Source organism: Cebus imitator, unplaced genomic scaffold (assembly GCF_001604975.1).
Source record: "Cebus imitator isolate Cc_AM_T3 unplaced genomic scaffold, Cebus_imitator-1.0 Scaffold524, whole genome shotgun sequence".
NCBI lineage: Eukaryota > Metazoa > Chordata > Mammalia > Primates > Cebidae > Cebus > Cebus imitator.
In genome coordinates, this window is record NW_016107839.1 from 714950 (window position 1) to 736461 (window position 21512).

The 21512-nt window shown below is 61.8% G+C and overlaps 2 protein-coding genes across 3 annotated transcripts in view; both read right to left on the reverse strand.

Annotated features, from left to right (window-relative positions):
• The window catches only part of APC2 (APC regulator of WNT signaling pathway 2), a 23723-nt gene extending 9962 nt beyond the window's left edge, over positions 1–13761 (reverse strand). Inside the window, exons 1-11 of the mRNA XM_037733444.1 lie at positions 13621–13761; positions 7320–7478; positions 7127–7217; positions 6855–7035; positions 5439–5547; positions 5200–5316; positions 4276–4353; positions 4004–4102; positions 3181–3577; positions 2550–2645; positions 237–432 (exon numbers count right to left, since the gene is read on the reverse strand). Coding sequence (XP_037589372.1) covers positions 237–432; positions 2550–2645; positions 3181–3577; positions 4004–4102; positions 4276–4353; positions 5200–5316; positions 5439–5547; positions 6855–7035; positions 7127–7217; positions 7320–7478; positions 13621–13674 — 1577 coding nt within the window. The 5' untranslated portion in view covers positions 13675–13761. The remainder of the gene's footprint in view (positions 1–236; positions 433–2549; positions 2646–3180; positions 3578–4003; positions 4103–4275; positions 4354–5199; positions 5317–5438; positions 5548–6854; positions 7036–7126; positions 7218–7319; positions 7479–13620) is intronic.
• Positions 13762–18879: 5118 nt separating this feature from the next.
• Positions 18880–21163, reverse strand: RPS15 (ribosomal protein S15). Of its 2 annotated transcripts, none has more exons than XM_017514442.2 (4): positions 21058–21163; positions 20632–20717; positions 19155–19389; positions 18880–19024 (listed from the first exon to the last, which is right to left on the reverse strand). In XM_017514442.2, the coding sequence occupies exons 1-4, from the start codon at positions 21058–21060 to the stop codon at positions 18911–18913; spliced, it is 438 nt and encodes a 145-aa protein (XP_017369931.1). In that variant the 5' UTR covers positions 21061–21163; the 3' UTR covers positions 18880–18910. The 2 variants fall into 2 exon arrangements, with proteins under 2 accessions (XP_017369931.1, XP_037589353.1); XM_037733425.1 differs by having other exon boundaries at positions 20632–20713; positions 21058–21127.
• Between the last annotated feature and the right edge of the window lie 349 nt (positions 21164–21512).

Below are 21512 nucleotides of genomic sequence, written 5' to 3' on the forward strand. Positions count from 1 at the left end.
CCCAAAGTGCTGGGATTACAGGCGTGAGCCACCGCGCCCGGCGAGGCCCGTTTTCTACAGAGGCAGCAGCAGGGCAGCTGTGAGGACATGGCTGGGCGGAGGAAGTTCGGCATGGGTTCCCGCCGCCCCCCCGCAACCTCACTCTGGGCCTGTCTGCCTGTCTAAGTTGGGGACAACTGGCCCCAGCTCCCAGGCTGTTTCAAGGCCAGGATGAGCTGGAAGGAGGCTCAGCTCACCCCTGCAAGCCTGGAGGAGGAGCGAGCCAGCCCCATCCACCCGCTGCCCCAGGCACCTTGTTGGCCACGTCCCCGAAGGTGAGGTTGGTGAGGGTCATGCCCGCGTAGCGGCGCAGCGCCAGGTTCAGTGGGTCCCGGGTCATCTTGTGCATCTCGTAGTCAACCTGCAGCAGCTCGGCCACGGCCTGCAGCCCGCCTGTGGGGACCCAGGGAGGTTGGCAGACAGCGGGGACAACCCTGACTTGCTTCCCCCAGCCTGTGCCCACCTAGTGCCCCTGCCCAGATGCCCTTCCTACCCCCAGACCTGCCCTCTCAAGTCCCCCTTCCAGGCTCAACTCTGAGCCCTCCTCCAGGAGCTGGTATGGTGTCAACCTGCTGCCAAACCCACAGGGGTACCCCCATTGCCCTGTGACTGCCACCTGCAGCCCGCAGCCTGGCTCGCACTTCCTCCAGCCGCTGGGCCTCTGCAGCTGCTCCCCCTGCCTGGAATGCTCTTCCCTGCCCTGTGTGATAGGTGCCTTAGGGGAGTCCTCCAATAATCCCCCGCAAGACCATCAGATGGAGAGCTGTGTCCCCAGCACAGGGCTGTGACTTTTCTCCCCTTCAAAGAAGACGGAGGCAAATGTGTTCTCAGGCCAGGGGCGGGTCAGTGGAGATGCCCTTAGGGGAGCTGAGTTAGGGGCCGTGTCAGAAAACTTCCAGAGTGAAACGGGTACACCGTGTTGACACAGCACGAGTCCCAGCAGCCAGGATTGGGAGCCACCAGACCGTCCATCGGAGGACAATGTGTCGGTCCAGCGTGGCCCATCCTCACGGTGGGACTTCGCACAGCCTCAGAAAGGAGCCAGGCTTTGGCCCGGTGCAGCGGCCCATTCCACCCGCAGTTCCAGAACTTTGGGAGGCTGAGGCAGGAGAATCGCTTGACCCAGGAGGCACAGGTTACAGTGAGCTGAGACCGCACCACTGCACTCCAGCCTGGGTGACAGAGCGAGACTCCGTCTTAAAAAAAAAAGGAGCCAGGCTCTGACAGAGACTATGACATGGGTGCCCCTTGAGGACGTCACGCTCAGTGGGAGATGCCAGGTATGAACGGACAATCCTGGGTGATTCCACCCCTAGGAGGTCTGGAACCATCAGATTCACGGGGACAGGGGACTGCCAGGGCCTGGGGATAGGATGGGCAGCAAATATTTCATGAGGACAGAGTTTGAATTTGTGAAGACGAAAAGTTACCAGGCACAGCGGCTCACGCCTGTGATCCCAGCACTTTGGGAGGCCAAGGCGGGCAGATCACCTGAGGTCAGGAGTTCGAGATCAGCCTGACCAACCTGGCAAAACCCTGTCTCTACTAAAATTACAAAAATTAGCCAGGCATGGTGGTGTGCACCTATAATCCCAGCTACTCAGAAGGCTGAGGCAGGAGTACCGCTTGAACCTGGGAGGCAGAGGTTGCAGTGAGCCGAGATCACACCATTGCACTCTAGTCTGGGCGACAGAGTGGGACTCTGTCTCAAAAAAAACCAAAAAAACCAAAAGTTGGCCGGGTGCAGTGGCTCACGCCTGTAATCCTAGCACTTTTGGGAGGCCGAGGCGGGTGGATCACCTGAGGTCAGGAGTTCGAGCACAGCCTGGCCAACTTGGTGAAACCCCCATCTCTATAAAATTTAAAAAATATTTGGAAAAAAGTTATGGCCCTGAAGATTTTTTGTTTTTGAGACAGGGTCTGCGTCTGTTGCCCAGTCTGGAGTGTAGTGGCACGATCATAGCTCATGGCACCTTTGACCTCCGGAGCTCAAGAGATCCTCCCACCTCAGCCTCGTAGCTGGGACTAGTTGTTTTTTTAATAGTGCTGGGGTCTTACTATGTTGTCCAGCCTGGTCTCAAACTCCTGGGCTAAAGTGATCCTCCTGCCTCAGCCTCCCAGAGTGCTGGGACTACAGTTGTGAGCAGCCTTATCCTGCCTCGATTACTGTTATATTGACAAAAAGATGTGTCCCCAAACATAAAACACCACCCACAGCTCCGATTCTGTGCCTATCTTGTATCTTTGCTGTTCCCTGTTCTGAGCCCCAGGGAAACTGTGGCTGAAAGCCACCCCCAGAGGCCTCGAACCAAACTGGGAGGCCACAGGCAGCTCATGGGGACAGAGGGCCCAGAATGACGGTCCACTCACAATAGGTGCTGGGTGACTCCAGGGAGTCTGTCCCTGACTCCACAAGCTCAGAGGACCCAGCCTCTGTCCCTTAGCAGCTGAGGAGACACCACCTGCTGGGGGCCTGGAGGACGGCTCCCCAGAGGGGCGGGGGCACTCACCTAACTCGTTCATGGCACGGCGGTATTCCTCGTCAAAGGACAGCTTCATCACCGCACAGGTGGCCTGGCAGATCTGCGGCTCGATGGGGACCGGGGCTGTGGGAAAGGGACCAGATCAGACCCCCTGTTCCTGAGATGTGTCCCAAGGTGACTCCCAAAAGTCCCCACCCCCAAGCCTGAAGAATCCCACAGCTTTGCAAACGGCTGCGGAGCTGAGACTTCTTTTCCCAGCCTCAGATGGGATGAAGGGGTGGCCTCCTTCACTCAGCTTGGAAGGGACGTGAGGCGGTTCCTGGAGCACACCTTTCAGCTGTGCCCCTTTCCTTTTTAAAAAAATCAAAATTATGAGACAAGGTCTCCCTCTGTTGCCCAGGCTGGAGCGCAGTGGCGTGATCACGGATCACTGCAGCCTCCAGTTCTCGGGCTCAAGCAATTCTGCTTCAGCCCCCCAAAGTGCTGGGATTACTGGTGTGAGAGTCAATACCAGCACCCAGCCCCTACGTTAACTTTGACGTCAACCGCCTCCAACTCCAGTAGGCAGCAGGTTTTAGGCGCCCCATCCCCAGGGGAAGTCCTGGCTGGCGTTAACCGCGCAGGCACCCCCACCCCCACACCCACCCCAGGCACTCACCGCCACTGGCGCCGCCTCCGCCTCCCTCGGGCCCGCCCTCCCGGGCCTGCAGCCAGTCCCAGCACGTCTCGCAGTAGGCGCGGATCTGCTCCAGCACGTGCAGGACGCGCATCTCCTTGCGCGCCAGGCCCTGGTCCGGCTGCGAGAAGACGATGTTGTGCAGCGCCGCGTTGGCACGCATGCGTGCGTCCTTGGCGCCCGGCGCCCCTGGAGCCCCGGCGCGACCCCCGGCCTCGGTGCCGGTACCGTGGAGGATTTGCAGCAGCAGCGGCAGGCAGCCCGAGCGGCGCATGGCCACGCAACTCTCCGGCGAGCTGGACATGGCCAGCAGCGTGCGCGCCGTATCCTCCTGGTCGCGCGTCGCCAACATGGACAACAGCCAGAAGACCACCTCCACCTGGGGGGAGGGGAGGGTCAGGGTCAGGGTGGGGTCCCTCACCTGCCGCCGGACACCTGGAAACCTGGTCGGATCCCTGTCCCTGCCCCACACCAAGGGCAGCCCCATGCACAGCTAGGGGACGGATCGGGGCCCAGGGAGGAGGCTAACCCCCTTCACCCGGCATTCCTAGGGTGGCCGTGCACAGCCAAGGGGCTCTACTGGGATATCTACAGTGCCCCCTGGCCCCAGCTACGGGACGCGTTTCCCCATCCACCTCGCCAGGCCCCCAGCTTCTCCATGAGCTGCACTCCAGGGGGGCTTTCCTACACCTGAGGGGGTACTGGATGGAGGCATGGGAGGGCACCACAACTGGCGGAGACGCAGGTCCGATCCTCCCCAACCCAGACAACTGACTCCCACCTCACGGTTGACCCTCCCCCTCACCTTGCTGTTGCCTGGTTGAGGGGTGCCATCCTCTGGGTGTGTGGGGACCTCTGTCTCGGGGTCCTCGTCCACCGCCACCGACTTCACTGCCAGCAAGGCCTGCCGGAGAGCACCAGGCTCAGGGGTACAGTCCAAGAGCACCCCAAAAAGCACCCAATCTGCTGATGCCAGCTGCTCGCCCATGATGTGGGTGGGGGCAGGCAGGACCCTAGGAGTCCCATTCTGTCTGGGCCGACACCATCCCTGGGCCCTGGCTCCGCCCCACCCAGTACCTGGGGCTCCGTCTGCTGCACTCGGTCCTGTGCCTCCAGCAGCTCCTTGTCAATCTGCTCCAGGCGCGAGGCGCGGATCTGCTCAGGAGAATGTCAGGACTAGGGCTGGGACTGACCCTGCCCGGCTCCGACTCCGCCTCCGCCTCAGATCCCACCTTCTCCCTGGGATGACCCCACCCTGGGCTCTGATCTTGCCTCTCCCTGGGACGACCGCCCCCCACCCCCGCCTCTGACCCGGTCTTCGGCCTCGGATGACCCCGCCCCCGACTCAAATCCCACCTTCTCCCTGGGATGACCCCCACTTTGGGCTCTGACTCTGCCTGGGATGACCCCCGCCCTGAGCTCTGACCGCAGCTCTCTGGGATGACCCTGCCCTGGGCCCCAACCCTGCCACTCCCTTGGATGATGTCAGCTGGAATGACTTCATCCTGAGCTCTGACCCTGCCTCTTCCTGGGATGACCTCGCCGTGGACACTGACTCTGCCTCCTCCCTGATCCAACCCTGCCTGCACCCTAAGCCCTGCCCCCTAAGATATGACCCCACCCACCGTCTAAATCCCTGCTTCATCCTTCTAGCTCCCACCCTATCTAGCCCATCCCAGGCTCTGACTCCTCCCACTTCTCACTTGGGCTCCACCCAGAACCTAGACCTAGTCCTTCTAGGCCCCACCTACCCCCCCACCCATCTGGCCCTGCCCACAGGCCACGCCACCAGCCACTGTCCCGTCGCACCACCCTTGTGCCCAGGCTCTGCCCTGAGCCGCCTCTGGGCACCCACCAACACCTCCAGCTTCTGGCCCCGCCTCCTGAAACAGACCCCTCCAACCCAGGAGGCCTAAAACTCCTCCCATTACCCCAGCCCCCGCCCATGATAATCTGCACTCCGAGTCGCCCACTGGCACAGAACCCCGCCTACCGCCGCACCTGCGCCCGTTGCACCATCTCGTCCGAGGTGCCAAAGCGCTCCTCCATCAGCGAGCGGATGTGTTGGGCCTCGAACTCCAGCTGCTGCCGAATCAGGTCCATCTGCATCGAGAACTGCTGGGGAGAGCGGGAGGGCCACGGTGAGGGGCGCCGGGGCTGAGTCGCGTTCCTCCCCACGCCACTTCCCAAAGCCCGGGGTGGGTCGGGCGCGCTGCCCCCTGGCTCCCCAGCCTGCTCACCGTCTCCACGTGCGGCAGCTCGTCCAGGCGCTTGGACAGGCCCTGCAGCTGACAGTAGTACCAGAGCTTCTCCTTCTCCTCCTTCTCAATCTCATTCAGCAGGAAACACCTGGGGAGAAGGTCAGGGAGGGCGGCCCCGTGTATATGTGCTGTTTATTTTGATGCTCGTCATCACTTGTTGGCGCTCACTGTATGCCAAGTCTAGCAGGCAGCAAGACAATGTCTTTCCCGTGGCGCTCCCCACGCTAGGGTAAGCGGGGGTGCTGAAATTAACTGGCGGATGCAAACAATTAACTCAAAGGAGAGAAAGCAGTCTGGGCAACACAGCCAGACCCCCTCTCTAAAAAGAAAATAATTTTTTAAATAGCCGGTCAGCCTGGCTCCGTGGCTCACGCCTGTCATTCCAGCACTTTGGGAGGTCAAGGTGGGCAGATCACCTGAGGTCGGGAGTTCAAGACCAGCCTGACCAACATAGAGAAACCTCATCTCTACTAAAAATACAAAATCAGACGGGCATGGTGGTTCATGTCTGTAATCCCAGCTACTCGGGAGGCTGAGGGAGAATTGCTTGAACGCGGGAGGCGGAGGTGTGGTGAGCCAAGATTGCACCATTGCACTCCAGCCTGGGCAACAAGAATAAAACCCCGTCTCAAAAAAAAAAAAAAGGAGAAAGCAATTCCTTTGGAAATTCTCATCCTTGAAGATAGACTGAGGGAGCCTGTTCTGCCTCGAACACTTTTCCCATACTTGCTCACCTCCCTCCAACTTACAAAGAAGCTTCAGGCTCAAAGTGCCCCAGGTGCAACAGAGATGTCCCTTAACGTGGGAGACACGGCCACTCCCATTTTACAGGCAGGAGTCAGGCTGGGAGGGTTTAGGGGAGCTGATTGAGATCCCACAGCAGAGCACAGACAACTCCATGCTGCTCTTGCAATGGCCGCGTCCGACCCCACACGACCGGGCTGAGCAGCACAGGGTGCCCAGACCCTGCCTCCCTCTGCTGGCCCTGAGCCCACTTTTCTTGGGTCACAGCTAGCTCTCTACAAAGACTGCTTTGAGCCCCTCTGGCTCCAGGCCTGGCTGAACCCTGGCACTGGACGCGGCCTGGTCCCCAGCGACGCCTGCGTGTCCCGGACCCCTAGAGACGTCGCCAAGGAGCCTTTCTTTCAGCCAGGGACCTCCCCATCCTCTGCACTCCCGCTGCGGTCAGCCCGACCGTAGAGGGGGCGGAGAGCCATGCGGGGAAGAGGCTTCGAGGTGGGCGGGGTTTGTTCGGTGGGCGGTGCCATATGCGAGTGGGTGGGGCGTGTGGGGTATGGGCGGAGCCACATGCGAGTGGACGAATTAGAGGGCAGAGCCCACCGGGGGCGGAGTCGTGCGCTGGCTGCCCAAGGCCCGGGTCCCACGTGCACTCACCGTTCCCGGTCCAGTTCTTCCAGCAGCCGGATGGTGGCCCGGCTCAGCTCCCCAAAGCTGTCCTTAGAGGGCCCGGAGCCATGTACCGGGCTGCCCTCGGGGGTCCGGGCGGCAGGCTCCGGGCCCAGGGCAGGCGGCTGGAATTTGAGGTTGTACAGGCTGGTAATGTCCATCTGCAGGGCTGGATGGGCAGAGAGGGCGGAGGTCAGCGGCCCTGCCTGCCTCTCCCCCCAGCCTCCCTCGCTCCCTCCGGGCGTGGCCCCAGTACTCACCCTTCAGCTGCTCTAGCACCTCCGTCTGTCCCGAGGACACCAGCACTCGGGCCTCCTGCTCCAGCTTCCCCTGTAGATGCTTCAAGACCTCCTGCAGGGGAGGGAAAGAGGGTGGGGAGGCATTGGCCACTGCACTGGGCTGCCGGAGGCCACCCCCTGGGACCCGAGCCACCTCCTCCATGCAGGCCCCCACCTTCATGCCCGACGTCTCTGTCTGCAGCTTGGACAGGTGGCTGGAGTTGTCCCGGAGCTCCTGCCTCAGGTGGCTGTTCTCAGCCTTCAAGGCCTCCACCTGCCGCACCAGCTGCTCGTAGGGCGCCACGGAGCTCGTCATCTTCAGCTCCTGCAGTGTCTGGAATCACAGGGTCAGAGGGTTCAGCTGAGGGTCGGGGGAGGGTGCCGTGATCCCTTCCGGATGGCCCCTGACCTAAGGCCCAGCCCTCCTGCCTGATGCTGGGTTGGGATTCCCAAGCAGGAGTCACTGGTGTGGACCAGTACAGGCCCAGGCAGTGCTGTCCAGGGAATCCGGGGCACAGAGGGGCAGGTGAAGTTAGACAGGTGGCCCGGATGGGAGACAGAGGGTCCACATACAGACACCTGAACGTCCAACTGACGGACAGACGGCCTCTCCTTCCCAGCCTCTAGGACATCCTAACAGCTCGCCCGACAAACAGACAGCTGGGACCGCCTAACCTAGTGGGCCGACTGGCCAGCCCAGCACCCCCAGGCTCACAGCCAGAGAGGGCGACAGACAGACAGACAGGACCCTCCCCCACAAAAGCACAGCCTGCCTAGAGGCTGACAGCCAGACACACTGGGCAGACGGACCACCAGCGGGCCCTGCCGATGAACAATAAAAACACCATGAAGGTCAGTGGGTGACACCCAAGATGTGCAGAAACGGCCGGACGAAGGAACCCCAGCCCACCACCATCGCCCCAGCAGCCCCACGCCCCCGCTATCGCCGGCTGGGCTCAGAGTGGCTACCTGCGTGGCCCGAACCCTCCGTGCAGCCTTCAGCTGGCCCCGGCTGGCTGCGCCATCCCCTGGCTGCGCCAGTGCTACTAGCTTCTTTGTGCCTCTGGCTGCCTTCTGCCTTCTGGCTCCAGCCTGGCCTCCTCCCTCTGTCCAGCTGGCCAGTGCCTCCTCCCTTGGCTCGGCCCTCCCGCCTGAGCCCCCCTCACGCCCCCCTTCCCTCTTTGTTCCTTTCCCATCAGCGCTCGCCTCCTCCCTCCGCCTTTGTCTCAGATGCACCAATGGCAGCCCATGCTCCGCCACCTCCCCCTGCCAGCCTGAGCCCCCTCCTCACACCGGCCCTGGCTGGCCCACCTGCTCCTCCCCTCCCTCCTCCACCTGGCCACACACATGTATTCACCTGTCATTCATTCTCTGACCCTCAGATGCCCCCCATCCCCTCCCCTCCCACCTTGATGTCACCAGGGACACAGCTGGGACAGGAGTAGGGGAGGGGGCTCAGTCCCAGGTGGGAAGACGGGGTCAGGCTGTCCCGCCTGCTCAGGGGACCCAGTGCGTGCCTCACCATGTCATGTGGCTCATTCCTGGTCTGTCCCGAGTCTTAGGGACCACCAGTCAGCTGTTCCCAGAGGGAGAAACCGAGGCCCTGGGAAACTGACCCAGTAAGGAAGGGAACATGACATCACTGGCACCCAGACCCTGCCTGGGAGGCGCTGGAAGTCCAAGCTGGAGGCCTCGACACCCGCCCCCCTCCGGCCTCGGGCTGCCTCTCTGAGAAACCCGCAGGGCAGAAGTGGGCAAGGGTAGGGTGGGAGGGGCACAGGGACTGGAAATCAGGTGGCAGAGGCTGGCAGCCTGAGGACCACAGCCGTCACCTCCCATCCTGATCCGATGATGTCCAAGGCTCTTGGGGTCTCCACTGGGGATCAGGCCTGGGGTTGGGGGCCATATGCAGGGAGACCCTGGGGTCTGACTGGAGCCCCGTGTTCCAGCTGAGGTCATCATGCCATGCCCAGCCAGGCAGAAAGAGCAGATGAAGTGCAAAGCAACATGCATCTCCCTCCTGCTCCCCAAACCCAGGCCTCCCCTACATGGCTCTTCTCACCTGGCCCAAGTCAAGCCCCGGACACCTTCCCTCTCCCCACACTTGGTGGTCACTTCTGGGCCCTCATTAGACAGCTGGTCCCTCCAACCTCTGCCCAGCGGATCGTGCCTCCCCGAGCTCCTGACACCCCTCTGTCAGGACATTCCAATCAGCCTCTTCCTGGCCTCCCACAATCCCTCGTGCACAGCCAGAGGGAGCCTGAAATGTCACAAGTCAGATCTCATTACTCCCCTGCTCAAACACCGCCCATGGCTCCCCAGTACCCTCAGGATAAACTCTAACTCCTCCATGTACACCACGAGTCACTTGGAAACTGGAGGTTCTCTTCTCACAGGCTTTAGCATGTGCAGTTGGCCAGATCACCTTTTCTAACTCCTGCCATCCCACACAGTACACCTTCTTCCACGAAGCCCTCCTGCCTGCCTTTCACGCCCAGGTTGCATCGTGTAGCTTCCTGGGGGCCTTCCTGAGAGATCACTCCCTGAAGGCACCATGGCTGGGGGCTGGTCGTATTGAGAAGAGAGTGGCTGCATTTCAGAGGAGGGAGGCCCAGGGGTGGGAAGCCAGGCCCAAAGGGGCCCTTCTCCTTCCTTTATTCCAAACCCCCTCTTTCCAGAGGGGGAAACTGATGCCCAGAGAGGTGCAGCAACACCCCCTAAGACGCACAGCAGGCCTGTCCCGAGGGCTGTCCATCCCTCCCTCCGATCACCTCCTGGAGGTCCGGGTGTTGAAGCCCACGAGTGGGTGTGTGCGCAGGACCGGATGCAGAGACGCTGACGCCCAACTCACCGGGACTCAGTTTCCCCTCCAGCTCCCACCCTGGGGAAATGGAGGGCCCAGAGTCTGTGCTGACGGGCAATGGAAACCTCAACGCGAGGCGGAGCTCGCGCCCCCTGCCCTCCACCCCGAGGACACACACCCGCTTACTTGCAGCTGGGGTGGCGGGGCGCCCGGGTGTGGGGCCTCCTCCCTCTGCGCAGCTCCGCGGGCCCCACCGGAAATCCCGGCCCGGGGTGGCCTCGGAGCACAGGCTCCGGGGTCTCCGCGGCACGGGCAGGGGCTCCGGGGCGGACAAAGCCCGGTCCGGGCCTGGACAGGCAGCGCCGCTGCTCCTACCGCTGGGCGAGACCACCGCCAGCGGGGGGAGGATGCGGGATGCGGGATGCGGGCGAGACAGCCAATCAGGGCGCGGGAAGACGGGCTGGTGCCATGGCAACAGCCAATGGCGGCCCGGGGCGGGGACCGGCGGCGGCTGCAGGGCGTCGGGCCTCCTCGCGGGCTAAGGGACTGTGTGGGGTGGGGGCTGAAACCCCCCAAGGGAAGGGGGCGCCCCGAGGACCAAGATCTCTATGTCCCCCACTTGATTGCAGGGTGCAATGGCCTCTTAAAATCTCCTGCGTCTGGATTTGCAGAATTTAAGAGTAAAATATCAAATCCTGGATGTTACATCAGCATCTTGGCGGGGGAGGGGTTCCCAGGATAGTGGCTGGGCTGGGGCCAGGCCTGCCCCCTCCCCACAGGTCCAGCCTGGCCTTGAGCAGATGCGTCAGGTTGGGACAGGGCTCGAGTCCAGGCTGGAGCTCCCTGAGGGTCCTGCCTGCTGAGCAGGGGGGAGGGGAAGAGAGGCAGCCCACTGGGGAGCACCTGGGACCCCACATCTCCCCACATCTCTCCCGGTCTCCCCAGAAGAGGGTCAGGTCCTCCTGTAACTCTGTTTCTTTCTCCATTCCTCTATTTCTGTGTCTCCCTCAGTCTCTCTCCATCTCTGTCTCCATGTGTTTCTGCCCCTGGTTAGTCACACACTTAATTCACCCTCATGGGCCAAAGGCCAGAGGAGGGAAGGGCCAGGGATCCCAGGAGTCCCCTTCTCCAGGGTCCCGGATCCTCCATGGGTCCCTGGAGGCTACCTGAGGGTTTAACACCCAGAGCCGAAACCTGCAGCTTGGTGCAGCCTTTTCTAAAGCTCTGGAAACAGGCTCACAGCACAGAAAAGGAGGCGGCCGGGGGTCCAGAAAACGTGGTGTTTTTTTTTTTGTTGTTGTTTTGTTTTTTGTTTTGTTTTGTTTTGTTTTTCCCCCCTGGGCTGAGCAGCCAGGGCAAATCATTCACGGCTGAACCCTCAGTGTCCTCATCTGTAAAATGGGGAGGAGGCAGAAGATTCTGCAGGAGCTGGTGCAGGAATGACAGGAGAGTGTGTGAAGGTCTGAGCTTTCCAGGCCCTGCAGCCAAGGCATGGGAGGACCCGTGCTGTTTCCTGCTGGGCCTTGAGCTGATGACCTGAAGGCCCTGGGCTGGGCTGGCACTGTCAGGGACGGAGAACACTTATGCCCCGCTGTGTGGGAGTCCCCAGAGCTGCACACAGCTGTCCCTCGTGGTTGGGTCTGGGGAGAGAATGCATTAGGCTGACACAGGGGATGTTTTCTGGAGCCTGGGAGGCTGCCCAGAGAAGTGAACAGCGGTGGTCAGAGGAGAGTAGTTCCAGGCTGAGGGAAGAGCCGTGCGTGCCTGGGACACGGGGGGTGTCTGCTGGAGCCACGGGGTACGGCGCGTGGTGGGGCTTGGCAAGGGCAAGTCGGGGCAGGGCAGGTCGAGGCTGGAATGGGGTGGGGGATGCAGAGCCCGGGGCCCTGGCTTCAGCTCAGCCTTGCAGTCCCTGTGTAACCCTTGGCATGTCTCTCTCTGGCCTCAGTTTCCAGTCTTGTTAAATGGGCGGGGGGTGGGTTGGATAATCCCTGCCTCTCCCCCGAGTGGAACTAAGCCACACCTCCCTGTTTAGTTTCAGATGTCTCAGCACCCCGGGCCCCTCTCAGGCAGGGGTTTGGGGGATCCAAGGTCAGCCCTGTCCTTATATACCTGGGGAAACTGAGGCCCAGGCTGGGGAACATGTTGCCTGGGTTCACCCCTGAGTGCCAACCAGGCCTCCGGAGTGACTCTGAGCCTCCCTCCTTATCCTGCTGGAGGTGGCCAGGACCTGGAGGGCTGAGGGTACATGAGGGCTGAGGGTACATGAGGGCTGAGACCCCAAGACAGGGTGCCCTTGGTCCCAAATCTCCAGAACATTACGCCTCTGAACAAACGTCCGACACACTAAAATCCCAGACCCTGTAAATCCTTGAACCACAGCCATACTCAGACATTAGACATTTTACTGCCAGAAGAACCCCCACACAGCCCCCTAGACCTCAGAAGGCTGAGAGAGGCCTCCCCCCTCTCCCATTGTGGAACTGGCGACCTAGCCCAAAACCCCCTCGCAGGCTCCTCCCTGGGGTCCTCCACGCCCCCTACTGCTGCTGGGTTAAAGGGGAAGTTCCACCAAACGGTCACTCCCCATGCCCAGCCTGTGAAAAAACCTCCCCCCAAGCCCTCAGCCTGGCACAGGGCTCACTCTTGGAGTGTCTTTGAGCCCTCTGAGTCTGACCTCGAGCTGTTCCCGCCCCCTGATGTCTCCTCTGTGCCAGGGGCTGGGGGCAGAAATAGGGAAGGCCCCCACTGGGAGCCGGGTGGGGACCGAGCGGGGCCTGAAGGCACCAGGTCATCGAGGGAGGACAGAGGCCTGTCGCGGTCTGGGTGGCCGGGCAGGGCCCTGACCGGTGAGGAGGCCACTGGAGGTGGGGGAGGGGTGGGACAGGCCGGTCCAGGCCGCGCCTCGAAGCCTGATCGCCGCTGTGGGCCTCAGTTTCCCCGGCGGCGAGCCGGCAGACGTGAGTCTCCGTCAGCACCACGGACAGCTCCCCGGCCCCGCCGCCGCGTTCTCTGCGGGCGCCTCCGCTCCGCAACGAGGCTCCAGCCCTGCTGGAGGCGTGACCTTGGGCTCCCCGCTGCACTCCCAGCCTCAGTTTCCCCTTCAATGGGGCATGTCACAGCCGTCAGATGCGGAATGATTCCGGATGCTGTTGACGCGCTGGGGTCGGGAACGGACGGATACGAACAGCAGCCGCGGCGAACGTCAAAGCAGGCCATACGCTCGCGCCCAGAAGGGGAAACTGAGGCCCAAAGAGGCGCAGGGCGTGGCCCACGCCCCCACCCCGCGCAGGGCTCAACCTCTGCAGGATGCCCCCGCAGCCGCCCGCGCCAACCCAGCGGGCGCAGCCTCGGCGTCGCCGCAGTGAGGAGGGGTCCGAGGGTCTCCCGCTGAGGCCGAGGGCTGGGCTGGGCGAGCCCTGCGCTTGCGCAGACCCGGGGTGGGTGGGGGGGGGTCGCTGCGGCGCAAGAGAGGGGCTCCCAGCCCCGCCAACCTCCCGAGGCGGTCTCCCCGACAACCGTCTCCACGGCGACTGCACCAGACCCCCGACTCTGCAGCCCTCGCTCTCTCGTGCGCCCCCCGCCGCCGCGCCCGGCGTTCCCGCGGTGTGGACCCCGCCCCGTTCCCGCGCCACCTGGAGCCCTCCCCAGCGGCCCGACCCCCGCGCCCTACCTGGTCCCCGAAGAAGGCCGAGTGCAGCAGGCTCAGGAGCCCCAGGAGCCCCATGGAGCCGCGGCCGCCCCGGACCAGCCGCTCCCCGCCTCTCGGCCGCCCGGGTGGGGGTGCGGGCCGCGGCCCCGTCTACCCTGCGCCTGCGCGGAGAGGGGCGGGAGGGGTCACTCCGTGCGTCTGGGGCGGGGCTCCTCCCGAAAGGGGCGAGGGCTTCCCGTGGGGTCTGGAGGCGCTCGGGGGCTGGGAGTCTCGCGGGACCGAGGCTGCGGAAGATCCAGGAACGGGAGAGAGGGGAGGGGACTTGCATGGGCCGAGCGGCCCGAGGGAACGGGTCGGACCGCGCTGGGGAGTTCGAATGCGGCGGAAGGAGACGGGCGGAGGCTCGGTCGGGGCGGGGCACGAGAGGTCCCACGGGGAATGGGGGTCGCGGAGGGACAGAGGCGGTGGCGCCCTGCAACTGTGGTCTACTGCCCACGGACACTCGTGACCTGCGGAAGCTCGTGACCACCCCCGAATCAGCACGGCCTGGCGCGCTGAAGTTCATTAGTCATTCAGCAATCACCTGCGCAAACATCGCTTGCCGAGAGCGGAGCTGGGCGAAGGGGGGGCGCCGTAAGGGGGCGACACCGCACGCAGACATTCATTTAACAAGCATTTATTAAGCACCTGCTGTGTGCTGGGATCCCTGCAATGAACCAAAAGTCAAAACCTCTGCCCTTGGGAAGCTAACAAGAACGAGGACTGCAGCGGGCTGGGAAGAGAAGCCAGCGGGGCGGGCAGGGCGTAGGGAGCTGCTGGGGAGGCCGAACAGCCCTGGGTGGCGTGGGGGAGAGGGCAGGGAGGGAGGGTCCCGGGCAGGTCGCGCAGGCCCTGCGGAAGGTGGGAGCCCTGCTGAAGATGGGCTGTGGGCAGAGCAGGGCCGCGCCCGACTCCAGGCTCACGGGCGCCCACTGGCGGCTGCGCGGGTCCAGAGTCGGAAGATGGGGCCCAGCCAGGTTGCAACGGAGCTGAGGCGTGTTGTGAATCGTGCTAAGTCCCGGGAAACCAAAGATCGAGCGGCGGAAGGAGAAAGGGGCGCTGCTTTAGGGGGGCGGCGGGGCAGGCCGCCTCCAGCAGGTGCCTCAGCTGAAACCCGGAAAGCTGGGAGGGAGCCACGCTGCCGGCGGGGACGTGGCAGGGCCTGCAGGCTTCGGGGTCACGCAGGGCTCCTGCTTGAGAAGTCAAGGGAGGGCGCCGTGTCCACTGTAAAGTGCCGTCCAGGCGGGACGCCGCGGGCATGTGCCAAGCGGCGGGAACCAGGACAGGGACTGAAGGCAGCTGACCGGCAGTGCCAGGGCCAGACCGGTGCCCAATGAGGACGGGGCTGCCTGGGACGTTATGTATGGAACCTGGCAGGTCTGGGAGAGGCCATACAGGTTCTGGGGCGGGGTGTGGGATCAGAGGATAGAAACAAGCGTGCACGCCTGTAATCCCAGGAGGCTGAGACGGGTAGATCATTGGCGGTCGGGAGTTCAAGACCAGCCTGGCCAACATGGTGAAACCCCATCTCTACTAAAAATACAAAAAATTAGTCATCTTGGCACGCGCCTGTAGTCCCCAATACTAGGGAGACTGAGGCAGGAGAATCGCTTGAACCCAGAAGGCAGATTGCAGTAAGCCCAGATCGAGCCATTGCACTCCAGCCTGGGCCACAGAGCAAGACTGTCTCAAAGACACACAAAAAAGCGTAGATGTGGTCAGAGAAACCTAAGGACAGAGCCTGGGCCTTGCGTTAGGAGCAGTGCCCAGCAGTGGCACCCCAGTGCCAGTTGGAGGCTCCCACCCCAACTCCTGGATGCCCCCCAAATGCGGTGGACCTAGAGCACCACCTGGCTGCCAAGGTGTGCCTGTGTCTGAGATGGCAGAGTATCTTTTTGCTTTAAATACGAAAATTTATTTTCCCTGATTCCAGCTACAGAAAACCAAGGGAAGTAGCCATCAGCAGCCACCCCGCCCCTGAAGACCGAGCAGACACGTGCTGGCCAGGCCGTGCCATGTGCAGGGAGGGCATTTATGGACAGGAAACTTAAAGGGCCAGTGAATTCTCAGAATATAGGTATGAATGGGCACACAGCCGGGTGCCCGTAAGCTCTGCAAAAGCAAGATGAAGCCCTGAACCGGGTCCCACTCCGCTTTCTTCAGGCAGGGGCCTGGGGCTTGTTGCCAGCTGGCTGCCTCCGGATGGCGACGGGCGTGGCCCCAAACATCTCACCTACATGTCATTTGCTCTGCAGATCAGCCTGGTAATGGGGCCTTGAGAAGACTGGGCACCCCGGTGCACCACTACCGCGGTTTGACTTCCAATGCTCAGATAAAGCTGCGTTTGAGCATGGCATCCATTCCTGTATACGAGGTTTAAACACCTGTTCCTAACACCTCAACAATTTCATTTTTAATAATTCTGGGCCAGGCACGGAGGCTCAGGCCTGTAACCCCAGCACTTTGCTAGGCCGAGGTGGGCGGACCATCTGAGATTCGGAGTTCGAGACCTGCCTGACCAACACGGTGAAATCTTGTCTCTACTAAAAATACAGAAGTTAGGCCGGGCGCGGTGGCTCAAGCCTGTAATCCCAGCACTTTGGGAGGCCGAGGCGGGTGGATCATGAGGTCAAGAGATTGAGACCATCCTGGTCAACATGGTGAAACCCCGTCTCTACTACAAATACAAAAATTCAGCTGGGCATGGTGGCGCGTGCCTGTAATCCCAGCTACTCAGGAGGCTGAGGCAGGAGAATTGCCTGAACCCAGGAGGCGGAGGTTGCGGTGAGCCGAGATCGCGCCATTGCACTCCAGCCTGGGTAACAAGAGTGAAACTCCGTCCCCCCAAAAAAAAAAAAAAAAAAAAAAAAAAAAAAAAAAAAAAAAAAAAAATACAGAAGTTAGCCAGGTGTGGTGGCACATGCCTGTAATCCCAACTACTGGGGAGGCTGCGGCACAAGAATCACTTTTACCTGGGAGGCGGAGGTTGTAGTCAGCTGAGATGGTGCCACTGCACTCCATCCTGGGAGACACAGTGACACCCAGTCTCAAAAAACAAAAACAATTCCAAATGCTGACAACTGAGACTACAATGAACCCTGCCTGCACGTGCGTTCCCTCCATCTCCTGAAGCTGGACCTGGGGTGGGCCTGTGAGGCTGAAGTGAACCCGGCCAGGCTGCCCAGAGCCCTCTGGACAGTCCTAATCCTGAGGGGCTTTTCCACTGCCCTGCCTAAGGCTGCACCAAGCGGCTAAACCACCCTCCAAAGTCTTGAGGGTTCATTTGAAGCCCAGGTGGGTTCAGGGCAGCCCACAGGCGAATTTTCAAATATTCCATGTATCTCTCAGGTGCTGCCAGCAAGACTCGCCTCCACTTCTGACTACCCAGCAAGGTCCAGGCCCTCAAGTGGCCTCCCCAGCCTCCGTACTTCCTGGCGGGGCCCGCCAATGCGTGCAGTGCAGGGTAGGGCTCGAGAGCCACGGCCAGGCGCAGCGCAGTGCCCCAGTGGCGGGCCCCTCTGCACCAGCCAGGTAGGTCACAGGTGCTCCCAGTACCCCCCGAACTCTGTATGCGGGGTGAGGGTCTCCAGCTGCAGTGGACCCAAGCTTATGAGCTGTTCCACCCACCTCTTTCCCAATCAGATCAAAACAGTGACCCACACTTTCTATGTGATGTAACTTGATTCCAAATTGAGAAGTAACAACATCAGCATATTGTATCTAACTTTTTTAATGAAGGGGTTGCATCATGTTGGTCAGGCTGGTCTGCGCTAACTCCTGACCTCAGGTGATCCACCACACCTGCTCCTTTTTTTGTTTTTCTGAGACAAGAGTCTCACTCTTCTCACCCAGGCTAGAGTGTCATCTCTGCCTCCTGGGTTCAAGTGACTCACCTGCCTCAGCCTCTCAAATAGCTGGAATCATAGGCGCACGTAACCATGCCCAGCTAGGCTAATTTTTTTGTCTTTAAAAGTACAGATGGGGTCTCAGCGTGTTGGCCAGGCTTGTCTTGAAATCCTTACCTCAGGTGATCTGCCCACCTCTGCCTCCCAAAGTGCTTACAGGTTCACACGAGGCACCACGCTCAGCTGCAGATTATGTTTAAATTTGAGCACAGAACCAAGTGCAGGGTCTCACGCCCACGATCGCCGCACTGGGAGGCCGTGGGAAGATCACTGGAGCCCATGATGTTGGGGTTGCAGTGAGCCGTGATCACATCACCATAAATACAAAAAGGGGGAAGACACATTACAGAGCAGGGCCTACAGGAGGTTGTTGTGGGGCGTTTGAGGTTGAACTAAGGGGGGCTCCTCACATCTGCCCTGAACCCACCTGCCTGGCTGAGCTCTCACCCCTCCCCATCCACTGCCCAAGGGGAGGCCCCCATCGCCCACTGGCCTGCTAGACGCTTAGTGGGCAGTCGCCACCTCCCGCCTCCGCTGAGGTCGACTCCAGCATTGAACCCAAGTTAGTTCTTGCCATGTTCTGCCACCCCCGGTCAGCCATTAGGGAGGCCACAAAGGGCTGGAGGGCACCCCAAGCCCAGACACACGGCAGCCCCCTTGTCCTGCTCTTTCAGGTATCCTGTGTGAAGGGGGCAGGTCTGGTCAGGCCATGGATGGTGCAGGAGCAGCCGCAGCCACGAGACATGCTGCTCTGTCCAGGGACATGAAACCCCAAGCTGGAAGGACAAAGCTGGCTGCAGCCATGGAGCCTGCTGGGAGGGCAGAGCCGGCAGGATGGCGTGAGTAGAGTCAGGAGCTTGTGAGGAGTTGGGCGGGCTGATGATGGGACAGGCTCAGGTCGCCCCAAAGTTCCTGCTTCTGCTTTGCTTCCCGAGGGAACCCTCCCCCAACAAGAGATGAGAGGCCAGAAGGGCCTGCGGAGGGGCTGCACTGAGCCCAGGAGTGGCCCCCTCTGCATGCGGCTCCCAAAAGACAGCATGAGGCCAGCCAGCTGCCCCGAGGCAAGGAACGCTGAGGGCCAAAGGGACAGGGCTACACCTGGGCTTGGGCGCACAGGCGTCAGCCTCAGACACCAAGAGGCCACCCACCCAGCACTCACACACAGCCCTGAATGTCCAACCTGAACCTCCTCACAGCAAGAACGGGAACCAGCCCCGGGCCCCTCCCGGAGCCCAGACGCGGAAGGACAGGCGCGCAGGCCGGGAGATCTGTGCGGCGGAAGGACAGGCGCGCAGGCCGGGAGATCTGTACGTCAGTAGGACAGGCGCGCAGGCCGGGAGGTCTGTGCGCCTTTATTAACAGAACCACTACTTGAGAGGGATGAAGCGGGAGGAGTGAGTGGCCCCGATGCCCGGCCGGCCGTGCTTCACGGGCTTGTAGGTGATGGAGAACTCGCCCAGGTAGTGGCCGATCATCTCAGGCTGCGGGAGGCGAAGAGGAGAGCTGGGCGTCAGGCGACCTTCCCGGCCCGGCCCAGCGCGCAGAAACGGCCGCAGGCACCTTATGTCCCCACCCCCGCGGCGGCCCAGCCCGCAGGGACGGCCCACGCACCTTGATCTCCACCTGGTTGAAAGTCTTGCCGTTGTAGACGCCCACCATGCTGCCCACCATCTCTGGCAGGATGATCATGTCCCGCAGGTGCGTCTTCACCACCTCCGGCTTCTCCATGGGCGGCGCCTCCTTCTTGGCCTTGCGCAGGCGCTTCAGCAGAGAGTGCTGCTTCCGCCGAAGGCCCCGGTTCAGCCGCCGCCGCTGGCGCGCGCTGTACAGCTGCATCAGCTGCTCGCTGAGGGTGCACCAGGCACATAGGTGTCAGCGACCCCGCCCGCTCCGGGGGACCGTGAACGAAGGCCTGGCTCTCTCCAGGGACATGGCGGCACTGGATTTGTCACTGACCATGGTAGTGACCAAAAGCAACACGCCAAGTCCCTCTGGCACCCCCGCCAGTATGTGCGACACGCCCCTCCGATGCAAGAGCCACCGTGACTGCAGCGATTCAGAGGGAACAAGCGGCCCGGAGGCTACAGCCTCAGACAAGGTGCTGTAACGCACGGCTCCGGCCAAAGGCCCCTAAAAAACGCATGGGAAGGCAGCGAGGGTGCAGCGGCTCCCGCCTGGAATCCCGGCGCTTTGAGAAGCTGAGGCGGGTGGATCACGAGGTCAACAGATCGAGACCAGTTGGCCGACACGGCGAAACCCCGTCTCTACTAAAAATACAAAAAAATAGCCGGGTGTGGTACCGCGCGCCTGTAATCCCAGCGACTAGGGAGGCTAAGACAGGAGAATCGCTTGGACCCGGGAGGCGGAGGTTGCAGTGCGCCGAGGTCGCCCCATGGCACTCCAGCCTGAGCGAGACTCCATCCCAGAAAAGACAATAAAAAAATAAAATTGCCGGCCGGGTGCTGTGGCTCAAGCCTGTAATCCCAGCACTTTGGGAGGCCGAGGCGGGTGGATCACGAGGTCAAGAGATCGAGACCATCCTGGTCAACATGGTGAAACCCCGTCTCTACTAAAACTACAAAAAATTAGCTGGGCATGGTGGCGCGTGCCTGTAATCCCAGCTACTCAGGAGGCTGAGGCAGGAGAATTGCCTGAACCCAGGAGGCGGAGGTTGCGGTGAGCCGAGATCGCGCCATTGCACTCCAGCCTGGGTAACAAGAGTGAAACTCCGTCCCCCCAAAAAAAATAAATAAATAAAATAAAATTGCATGCCAGGTGCTTCCTCCTACCCTGCTTGAAAAGGAGCCAGCGCCTGCCACCGCCTTAGAATCCACGGACTCTAACGCTGCCCGTTATTCTAACACACGTGGGCTACAGCCGGTGGCTGCGCGCTCCACCTAATCCGCGGAGAAGGTAACAAAGCGGGGCAGGTGGAAATAAGCAAAACCCTCGACAGTTTTCCGGGCGCACAACCAGGCTCAGTCCTTCGCCGGGGGGAGGCTGTGCCCGCGCACCGCGGCGGAGGCGCTGGGACCCCGGTCCGACCCCCGCCCGCGACCCCCGCCCCGGCCCCGCCGGCCGGCCTTACTAGGACATGTCCAGCAGCTGGTCCAGGTCCACGCCGCGGTAGGTGAACTTGCGGAAGGTCCGCTTCTTCTTCTGCTCCACCTCTGCCTGCGCGGGCGCGGGTCCGGCGTCAGCGGGATCCCGACACCCACCACCCGGGGCCACCGGGCACGAGGACCCCGCGCACAGAAACCCGACGGGGACACACCGCCTCGACCACCCCCCGGGGTCACGCGCGGCTCCGGGTTACGGGAACCCGGACAGGCCTCCCCCGCCCCGCATCGTCCCGACACCCACCGGGCCCGCCCCACACCCCAACATCTGGCCGCCTCCAAGGTCCGGAGCAGGCCACCGTGGCCACGCGGCCGTCCTGCGGCTCCCGCGGACAGTCAGAGGTCGGATGGAGCCGGATAGGCTCGGGGTAGACGCGCCAAATCGCAACACTCACCATCTTGCCGGATCCCGGGAAAAGACCGTTCTTGTCCGCGCCTGCGCAGTTATCGCGAGACTGCCAGCGTGTCCCGCCCCCTCGGCCGTGAGCGCACACGCGCTTCCGCTTTCCCGGCGGCGAACGCGCGCCCTCTGCCGGCTGGAGGGCAACACACAGGCTGCGGGGACTAAAGGGACTGAGCTCTGCAGAGCCGCTTCCTCCACCGAGTGGGACTCGGGTTCGTGCTCCGTTATCTACAGGGTGACACCCCCCTTGAGTATTCATGGAGCGCCTACTGTTGGTTCGTGGGTGCGGTTTGGGGGTTTAGGTCCCAGTGTGGGAGGAAGACAAGAGGTTATTACAGATACCGGAGCAAGGACAGGGCCACGATGAAAAGAACCATTCAGGCTTTAACAAAAAATTTTGTATAGAAAGTTAGTAAGGGGCCGGGCGCGGTGGCTCAAGCCTGTAAT